General features: G+C 41.1%; 1 protein-coding gene across 4 annotated transcripts; it reads left to right on the plus strand.

Moving 5' to 3' along the window:
• Positions 1 to 350: 350 nt before the first annotated feature.
• On the plus strand, positions 351 to 9398 carry LOC130120819 (MOB-like protein phocein). 4 transcript variants are annotated; one of them, XM_056289584.1, is made up of 9 exons: positions 351 to 490; positions 2471 to 2626; positions 4488 to 4550; positions 5726 to 5826; positions 5953 to 5995; positions 6828 to 6914; positions 7181 to 7260; positions 7423 to 7534; positions 8115 to 9398. In XM_056289584.1, the coding sequence occupies exons 1-9, from the start codon at positions 488 to 490 to the stop codon at positions 8247 to 8249; spliced, it is 780 nt and encodes a 259-aa protein (XP_056145559.1). In that variant the 5' UTR covers positions 351 to 487; the 3' UTR covers positions 8250 to 9398. The 4 variants fall into 4 exon arrangements, with proteins under 4 accessions (XP_056145559.1, XP_056145557.1, XP_056145555.1 ...); XM_056289580.1 differs by lacking the exons at positions 351 to 490; positions 2471 to 2626 and adding an exon at positions 3715 to 3783; XM_056289581.1 differs by lacking the exons at positions 351 to 490; positions 2471 to 2626 and adding an exon at positions 3724 to 3783 and having other exon boundaries at positions 5738 to 5826.
• The last annotated feature ends 1405 nt before the right edge of the window (positions 9399 to 10803 follow it).

The raw sequence follows: 10803 nt of genomic DNA on the forward strand, positions 1-10803 counted from the left end.
TACGAATAAACATAATTTAATATAATATCTAGCTATAATGAGGGTAAAATACATGTAGGTTTACATATATACGTAAAATAGGAATCAATGCTCGTTCCGGGGCATGCGGTTCCAGAATTTTCTCGCATTCAATTGGAGAAAAAAACAGAGGTCAAAGTTGACATTGTGCAACGCTGCTGTTGATTGCGAGCACATGAAAACAAGGGAAATCAACGATAAAAAAATTATTTTAATTGTCATTTTGAGCTGATCATGACTCAACACACTCATCGTACGAATGAATCGTAGACACTTTGCTGCTTGCACCGTTTATAATGTCTGGAATGTTCTCACGTCAGTCAGCGGTGAAGTCGACTGCGCATGCGCGGAGCCGTTCTGGAGCCTTCCACACGTGGAGTGATTCCCCTTCAAGTGTGTCAAACCGACGCTCACCGAGCATCTGGGGTCCGTCCGTACACACACTACAGCATCTCCAGGACGCACAAAAATGGTAAGATATTAATTCAAGGACTCGATGTCACGTTATGTGACGACTATAGTTATCTGTGATGATAGCTATCAAAATGCTCTCTGTGTTTTTTCTGTGTAGCAAGCCGGTGTCGTAGCTAACTTTGCGGTAGCTGGTGTTAACATTGGCTCGCCGGCAAGGTCAAGCAGCGAATGATGAAAATGAGAAAGGGACTGCTTATAATCCGTATCGTAGTAGTTTACGTCCGTCAATTTGACTAAATCGCAGAAACCATTAGTAATGATTATGTGTCCCTTCGCCCTCTCCAACCTCTGCAGTTAATTAGCTCTTAACACGTTCTGCTGGTTTCTCACTGACTAATAGTTAATTAACTATACATAACTGTGTTATATTGAGTTTTAAATTAAGACATTTGCATTGATTTATGTTTGACTTTTAGTTGGTCGACGTTCATCCCTGTGGCAGTCACGTGAATAAATTAAGAATGAATGAATTGATGGCGTGCCCCTTTAAGCCGTCAATTTACTAGTCAGGTAGAACATGTTTTTCAAAGTTAATGTCTTCGAATTTAGCTTAAATATCGCGTAACACTGCTGATATTTACGGGCCGGATTAAATTGCCTTTTTAAAATGCACAAGTTCTTTTCCTTTGAAAAGACGGCTCAACCACTTCCGGTTTGCCTTGCGACTGTGACCCTATGACCTGGTTTGCGTCAGATTAGAGCAGCACTTATTTTAGAAATGTAATCGTGCTGTAATTATTAACCTTCGTGTACACGTATTTTATCTGAATTCAGTGTCATCAGAAAGACACAAAACGTAGTTCCTAATTAACTTCGTTTTTTTGCATTTGCTATCTCCCTGTATTTCTAAAATCTCTTACCAGAAAGACCAAAGTAACAAATTTGAGAGGCCTCCTCCCAAGGCTTATTCTCATGTAAGATTTATGGGGTGAAACATTTCGTAATCACAAAAGAAGGAGAAAAAAAACAGACCTTGAATTTTATAAGCTGATGCTGAAATCCTTGGGGCATTTGAATGTTTGAGAAGCTGTCAAGGTCATCAGAACACTGAGTAGAAATGTGAAGGTATCATGGCAGTATAGTTTTCAATAGCAAAGTTTGTACTATGCAAGGAAACTCAACTGCACATTCTGTCAGCTTTAGTTTTAGGATATTGGTGACACACCATCATAAGAGTTGACCAGTTAGTAATATTTTGTTTTCACTGTTGGTAATCATTACCTATATCCCACCCGTCAGACATCTCCCTTGGACTGTCAACTGACTGGAACAGTCACTCCTCCTTCCATGCCCCCCCCCTCCCCCCATTAGACAGCCTTCACTGAAGGTCAAATGTACATCTATCAAATACTTGGCAGATGGTGTTCTAAAATCTCACACATCCTCAGCCTTTTTTATTGTATATTTCAGTGCTGCCAGAGACTACAAACATTACTTGAAATCTTAAAGAATGAATGATGAAATCTCTTGTAAGCTACATTTTACAATAATTGAATGTACAAAGATTATCTCTGTTAAATAATGGAGAATGGTGCCTTGCAGATTGGGAAGACAGTTTTCAATTATGCATGTATTAAACATGTAATTTTCTTTATCTAATGACCAACTTTGTCCCCTTAATGTAGGTTAACACCAAATTGTGTTGTTTTTCCCTTTCCATCTTAGTAATAAAGTCCCCTAAAGTCATGTTAGACTTTTGGTATAAGTAAGCAGTAGAAGATATTGTAAAACCTACCCTACATTTGCTTAGGGACAGCTTGAGTTTACCATATTGTAACAAAAGGCTTGGGCAACTGATGTACGACCACCCCTTTGTGGTCATATTTGGTTTTAGCCGGCCTGTCTAAATTGCGTGGCATTTTTTCCCTCTCTTTTTTGAAAAAGTGTCTTTTTTTCGGAGCAATGTTTTCACCTTATCTCTTTAGGTTCATCATGGCCTGTTGAAAATTTTACAATTATTTTCACTCGTCACTGACAGGCCTTCAGAAAGTTTCTCCCCATGTTTGACCGAGTGCTGGTGGAGCGCTTAGCCGCAGAGACAGTGACAAAGGGGGGCATCATGCTGCCAGAGAAGTCCCAGGGCAAGGTGCTGCAGGCAACAGTTGTGGCAGTCGGACCCGGCTCTGTCAATCAGGTAATGATGGTCATAACTTGTTAGTAGGTCATGTTCTACAAAAAAGGAACAAATTCTGAAGGGTAAAATTTTCCAAATTAAATGACCATTTACCCCAAAACTGGCCTTTACTTGTAGCTGCCCAGTACAGTCATAGGTTTGTTCCAAGAAGTTTGTAACTGACTGTCTAATGGCTTCTTCAGAAAGGTGACCTGCAGCCAATCAGTGTGAAGATAGGAGAGAAGGTCCTTTTACCAGAGTATGGTGGAACAAAGGTCATTCTGGATAACAAGGTAGAATATAATCGCTTGTTAAAACTGGGAAATATTTTTCCCACTAGCAGCCTACTGTGAATGTTGATATATTAGTCTGAGTCTCATTTGAGCTTTCACCTTTTGTCTTACAGGACTACTTCCTGTTCCGTGATGCAGATATTTTGGGCAAATACGTAGATTAAGCCATTTCATTGTTTTAAGATGTTAAGTTCCTGCCCACCCCCGAAGAGAAGAAATAAGTTTGCCTCATTCATATATTTGTTTTTTTTTTTCTATGTCATTCAATTGTAAATAATTCTAATCATGTTTTGTTACTATAATAAAAGTGAACTGCTCATTATTGTGTCTTATTTCATATTGTTCTGAAGCCCTTGACTTCCATTACTGTAGTGTCACGCAACATACAGGAGATGCCTCAAACAAAGCAAGGGAAATAGTTTATATTGTTTCAACTTGCAACAGAAATTACGATTGCTATATTTGAAATAAGTTGTTTCTAAACGTCTTTTGAAATAAGAATGTTTTAACTAAGCCCATCCATCCATTATCCAAACCGCTTATCCTGCTATCAATCAGTCAATGAAGTTGCATTTTATATAGCTCTTTTCTAGCTGCAACAGCCAATCAAAGCACTTCAGAATGAATTCTCCAATGATCAGGGTCGCGGGGACGCTGGAGCCTATCCCAGCAGTCATTGTGCGGCAGGCGGGGAGACACCCTGGACAGGCCACCGAACATTAAAAAGCAGTGGTTTTACTACGTAGTATCGCGATCATAGCCGAATATCGCGTCACCGAGAGCTTTTTACCGAGCGCCCCAGTGACATCCGGGTATTCTGTCGAGATGGTCATGGCGGAGGGTGCTGCAGTTCTCAGGAGGAATCGGCCTGGAACCAAGGCGAAGGTGTGTTTCAGACTAAAAACTAAATCTGTTACCAACAAGTCTCACTACCGTATATCTATTGCGACTTCCTGTAGCTATCTGGATTACTGCTCGTCAATTTTCAGCAATTTCGCAATACAAAACTCAGTGAGTTCCTGGACTTGGAACTGGGCAGCTAACGGAGGCTTCGTCTATTTCCTGAAGTGTGAAACGCGATCTAAACTAACTAGAATATGGCAAATGTTTGTGGTCCCACTCACATTTCGGAGGTTACATGGGTATAGGATAAATTGCGTCGACGTCCATGTTGCACTATCTGCATTATGTTGATTACACTTGTTTGTATGGTACGCTCCCAAGCGTGTCAGTTACAGGAAATAGTCGTATACCCGCTAGCCTGCTAACGCTAGCTTTGAAGCTGAATGTGGGAAAACTAACGCCTACTAACTTTGTTAACTTGTGCAGCAGCTATTCATTTTAGTAGCAGTCGCGGTTATTTTCTGTCGTTTTCTCGAATCTGGATATACCAAGCGATATGTGTAAACATTTATTTGCCATACCATATTCACTGACGCTGTATTATCCTTTTTTTATTTTGTCACAGCGTACGCTGTTAGTTTGTTGGCTAATGTAGGCTAACGTCATGTAGTTGGCGTAAACTTGCGCCGTCAAAATAAAGCCGCCTTTTTCAAGTGTGGTCTACGCTGTTCTTTTGTCATTTTTAGGATTTCTACAACTGGCCGGATGAATCATTTGAGGAGATGGACAGCACCCTGGCTGTCCAACAGGTGTGTGTTGTCATGTTGATATTTTTTCAGCTGCTTCAGCTATAGCCCATAGCCCCTTTTGGGACTAGCACATGCTACCGAGTGAGTGCTCATCCCGTGGGAATGCATTGACACTACCCTGGAATAACTCGTTTTGCGCACATTGCGGCACTTTTGACTTGAGTAGGGCAAGCTTTCCCGACCGAAATTCACCAATTTGATAAGCCGTCTGAAATCCTCAGCCATTTCTATTACCCGATTGAATCCTATTGTTTGAAATAGGGCTAGGCAATATGGACAAAAGCAAATATCACGATGTTTTTGGACAAAGTATCTCAATATCGATGTTGTGGGTATGACTGTTGGTGCTTTCACAACATTTACACAATCAGATTTTTGATAATCATCAGTAATGCCCATATAGGGGGTAAAGGCATATAATAGAACAGTCTGATAATTTAAAAAAAATCACTTTATGTAATGCAGCCTTTAAAACCAGGAAAAGACAATGCTTATGCCATATCACGATATTATGACATCCAAAATCCCAGACGATATCTAGTCTCACGATATCAATATATTGCCCAGCCCTAGTTTGATAATAGTTGTGTGACAAAGCATAAACTGTCACCATTATGTGACATGTCCAGTCTGTCAATATGAACACTCATGTTCTTCTACACCTTGTTTTCTGGGACCTGTACGAAAAACACTGATCGCGTTCTTCCCCATAGAGAGAGGCATTTTAATATTTCAGTTTGTTCCTTTTTTTCCAAGGAATTTTTTTTTTTATTTCATTCACTATGTTGTCTATGGTGATTGCGAAAAAAACCCTCAATTGAATCTTTCCAGGCATAGTAAAGAGGTGTAGAGGAAGCACGGGATCGTATTGACAGATACATTTTTAAAGTAGACATGGACTAGTCTGCTAGTCTACTACTAAGGGGGCTGATAAAAGGTACTCTGTTTGAGCTACATTTCAATCATGTGTAAGTTGCATATGCTTATAGTCCTTTGGGACCTTCTTTGCTCAAAAAAATGTGGATCACAGGATCTATGGCTTCAGTGCTGAACCATAGATCCTGTGATTAGAGTGGCTTTACTAAAATGCTGAGGGATATGCTAAGTTGATGAAATCACATTACTTTGGCTGACTGAGTACTTTTGATATTGCTCTGGGGTCTTTGGTGTAACAGTACATTCAACAGAACATCCGGTCGGACTGCTCAAACATTGACAAGATCCTGGAACCTCCAGAAGGCCAAGATGAAGGTGTTTGGAAGTATGAGCACCTCAGGTAATCTAAATACCAGCATAACCATTTGACAGTACCAGTGTGTTGGAGCAAAATTGATTTAATGCTCATATTCTTATTCTTTTTTCTGTGCCTCCATCTCTGGTTTCTGCTGTGTCTTAATTGTAGGCAATTCTGCTTGGAGCTCAATGGACTAGCGGTTAAACTGCAGGTAGGTTTGCTGGACAATCAAGGTTATTTTAAAGAGTAAGCAATAACTTGTAAGCCCATATCTGCCCATTCACATTTAGAAAAAATGCATGTAGTTGAAGAGGACAGTGATTGTAGTGTTAGGGGGCTGAAGGTGGTTCTGTTGTAGTAGTAGAACACCTCGTCCCAGCCTCACAAGTCTGCCGGGAGAGTTTAGTTACCCCTCAACTAATTTTGTTGGTATGAAATGCTGGACCCCACATGTCACTTACATCACATGGGTCTCCATGTCTTTGATGCCCCCATATTATGTTGGCAGGTAGGGGTGCTTGATCATAAAATGTGCATTTTACCATGAAAAAGAGGAAAAAACATAGATTTTCTCTTGCAAAATTGCCATGTGACGTCGTCTTTTTTTTTGCTTATCATGAGGGCAATCAGTTCTACTCTCCCATGGTCATACCACGTTTTCAGCTCAAAACATGAAGAAAAACAAAAAGGAATAAGGATTTACTACCTCCCTAAATATGAAATTCTTCTAAAATGGCATTGTGGGTGACTCATAATTCAAGTATCTCCTTATTAAGCACCACTTCTTCAAAGGTTTCTCTAGTTTGTGTTGTCCGTCTGTTGTTCTCCCTGAGGTTTCTTTCTATTTTTTTTTCTCCCTGTTAAAGGTTTTTTTTGGGGGGGCGGGGGTTCCTTATCCGACGTGAGGGTCTAAGGACAGGATGTTGTGTTGCTGTAAAAACCCGGGAGGCAAATTTCTAATTTGTGATATTGGGCTATACAAATAAAATTGACTTGACTGGAATATCTGCATAATGGCCTCTGTGATAACCCTATGTCCTCAGGGTGAGTGCCACCCAGACACCTGTACCCAAATGACAGCTACAGAGCAGTGGATCTTTTTATGTGCTGCTCACAAGACACCCAAAGAGGTGAGTCCATCACTTCCTCTGCTTTTGGGAAAGGGATGTTCTTTGTTTAACCCAATCAAGTTGGTCAAAAAGCATTGCAGTTTATTGTAAGATTGTCCTATGCCGCAAACATTTGTGTTTTGAGGTTCTGAGCAGTATTGCCTTTGGGCTATCATGAAGAAACATGTTCTCCCTTTTTAGCTATTCTTTTAAAAGATTATCTACCTTTTCAGACAATATGTCTCTTCTTGCTTGTACAGTAAACAATGATTTGGCCTTGTCCACAGTGCCCTGCCATTGACTACACTAGGCACACGCTGGACGGAGCTGCCTGCCTTCTTAACAGCAACAAATACTTCCCCAGCAGGTCAGTCACCATTGTCCTGTACAAGGTCTCTTAGTCCTAAATGAGCCACAATTCTTTGCCTAAAACAGATGTACAAATTGCTTTAATATAATAAGGGTGGACATTGTAGTGTTACATTTGCTATAGATCACTTTACACACCACGTTCTGATTTTACCCCCAGGGTTAGCATCAAGGAGTCATCGGTAGCCAAGCTGGGCTCTGTCTGCCGTCGTATCTATAGGATATTCTCCCACGCTTACTTCCATCACCGCCAGATATTTGATAAGTATGAGGTAAGTTTACTTTGAAAAGAGGAGATCTTCCAATGGCTACAGTGTAATCTATGGGATGATAGTTACAGTAGTCACCCTCTCCTGGAAGCGCGCCCTCGTGCTTTGTTATTCCCGCGCTCCAAAGAGACTTCTGAGGATCCGGACGCTTCTGGATCCCACCGCTGCCACCAGTGCAACCGAGCATATTTGTGCCACTGCGGGATTCGATTCAGAGTTGTACTGCAAAACGAGGCGACATCACTAACTGCTCAACTAAAGGCCTGTCTGCCCTTGTTCAAGAAATACATCTTTGAATGTAAAGCTCCCTTGGGATTATTTACTAAAGTTCAAATTTTATCACATGGTTACATAAAATAGCCCATGGGTAACTGTTTCCCCTATTTATGAGTTATAGATTTAAACAGCTGAGGGCAGTCTTGGTTTGTTATTTATTTGGCCTCTTTTTATGCAAGAGTCTGGTTTATACATATACATAATGACAGCTCTTCTGACTGCCTTTTAATGAACTTCTTTGCAGACACAATTCAATAAGCTGTGTGTGTGTGTGTGTGTGTGTGTGTGTGTACGTACGCCCACCCAGAATGAGACGTTCCTGTGTCACCGGTTCACACGCTTCGTGATGAAATACAACCTGATGTCTAAGGATAACCTGATCGTGCCCATTCTAGAGGAGGAAGTCCAAAACACCTCATCAGCTGGGGAGAGCGAGGCCTAAGACCGATGTGCCGCCACAAGGAAGACGCACATGCGCACACTTATTTTCACATATAAAAATATATAGTAAAATTTACATACACTACAAGAAAGACACATCCGCTGTACTGGAATTCAGATACTTGGATACATACAGTACACACAAAAGCATACACTACTGTGTATAATGGCTTTTATACAGGAACACCATCTGGGTCTCCTTCCTAGTCGCTTGTGTCTATCTCAAAGGACATGAGGGTGTAGGTTATTGGTGTTTTCTGCCATCTTCGTCTATACCTTCTCTGTCCACTTGGATTCACACCGGGGTCTATGCCACAGGGCGGACGCGCACGTTTCTGGAGGCAGCCAGGCTTTCACACTACTCTTATAGGGAACTTTCGCTTTAATGTTTTGAGCAGCTGGATTTGCAGAACCTATGTAATCATGGTGATCTGTGTTGTCAAAAGGCACACTCACCAATGGCCCCTTTTTGTATATAACCTAACCCCCCCGACAATTCCCTCAGTTTGTTGTCATGTTTCCTGATGGTGCTTCACTTTTGTTTCTGTCATCGCTGTTGCTTATTTTGTTTATGTTGCTGAACCAGCCACTTTTGGGGTACCCGATGGGATGGATCGTTAGCCGTCTGACTTCAGAATCTCAAAATACACACTGTACATGTGGCTTGTTGTAGTAGTGGGGGAAAAAAAATCAAATCTAGCTTTGGAAGTGCACTAGCCGTCAAGTTATACTGTTTCTCTTTCTATGTGACCTCTGGCTTTTTATCTCTGAATATTTAGGAAGGTTTGTTGGCTAACTCTTTGATCCTGCTTTTATGACCTTGCCCCCATTTTAATTCACTGTAAAAAAAAAAAATCTGTTCCACTTCCTTTGAGGTAATGGTGATGTAACCTGACCCAATTAGTAGAAACTGTCGGTGGCAGCTAGTTTTTACTGGTCTGTGCATTGCAGACAATTATCTCAAGGGCAGGTAGAATGAAGGAAACATTTAAATTTTGGAGCACAACCTCCCTTTCTTTTACCTTCCTCTCATCGTTAAGTTATTTTAAGCTTTGCCTATCCAACCCAATTTATTTTTTTTAAATGGACTAAAATTTTGTTACTGTTAACATTTTCATGATGTCTGTTAATAAAAAACAACTGTTGTCCAGCTGTTTCTGTTGGCATTCTTTAACGTTAAAGGAGCAATAAATCTGGGCTCCTGCAGTACTGCACTGCTGCTGCTAGTATGTGAGAACCAATGTAAATGTTTGGAGGGCTATTTCTAATAGTATAAGAGAAGATGGAAAGGAACACAAACAAGGGGAAATTACTATTTTAATACAGTAACAAACAATAAGAAGGTAAAATGTACAGTTGTCCAAAAAGGAAAGGCCTGGGCAATAATACTGATGTTTACTGATCCCTGATAGGGGTATGGAACTAAAAATGTCCATTTCTAATTTCACCGAAGTCATACCTGGTTTGTAAATGATCTTACCCAGTGATGCTGGATTTTGTTAAAAATAAAACACTAATCTTAATCAAATTCAAGCACACCACAGTCTGTTACTGCTCACACATGACATATGGGGCTGGTTTCCTGGACACAGATTAAGCCTAGCCCTGGATTAATCTTAATTTTGAATAGAGACTCTCAATCCCAGAATCAATTTAGTCCAGGATTTGTCTTAATCTGTGTCCAGGAAACCAGCCCATAGGATTATATGTAGTAGTATAGTACACCCTCATAAAAGCCCTTGTTTCCCTTTCTTGCCATCAAAAAACAGCTGAACAATATCTTCCAACACGATGAGGGTGTTGGTCTCTGAAGAACTAATTACATTAGCAGAACAATAAGGGTGGAATGCCAGTACCATTAATTTATACAACGTAACGCAGCGATTTGACACGTTAAGATCAAATGTGTGCCGCAACACCATCATAGAGGAGTTAATACTTTTTAAAAAATGTTTACTTAACATTTATTGAATGACGACGAATTAGCACCGATCAGATGTTAAAACCAAAAGCTTGGGATCTCAGACCCAACCGCCGTCGCTTTACTCTGACCTCCAGTCCTTCAGAGCCGCAAGGGGGGAATAAATCCCTTCCGCTCTAAATCAGCTAGTCTAGATATATGAAAACATCCTCACTGATGCCAGAAGGGCCAGTGTTTGATGTATTGCTGCAAATCGTAAAGCCTGGCTATTGTCATTCCTAACCGGCAGACAGTTGTGTGCATCCACCTGATAAATGTGTGTGTCCTGCGTGCGTTTATACAGTGGCGCAGGAAAGCAGCTGTGAAGCGGAAGCGAAGTTTGTCTGACCCGTGTCAACCTCGAGTCGAAACAGGCGGCGCAGGGTGAAGGTAAAGAGGCGCCGGGAGGGCATCTTGGCAGGGTAAAGAATAGAAGAAGCTACCTTCCTTTCATCAGTGTCACCGGCCCCCAACGTGCATGTGCTGGTGTATTTGTGTGCATAATAACGATCTTTCTGGTGACAGCCATGCGGTGCGAACATTTTGCTGCTGGAAAGCACTGTCATGGGGCATCTGGGTAGCGTAGCGGTGTATT

The sequence above is a fragment of the Lampris incognitus genome, chromosome 11 (assembly GCF_029633865.1).
Source record: "Lampris incognitus isolate fLamInc1 chromosome 11, fLamInc1.hap2, whole genome shotgun sequence".
Lineage (NCBI taxonomy): Eukaryota > Metazoa > Chordata > Actinopteri > Lampriformes > Lampridae > Lampris > Lampris incognitus.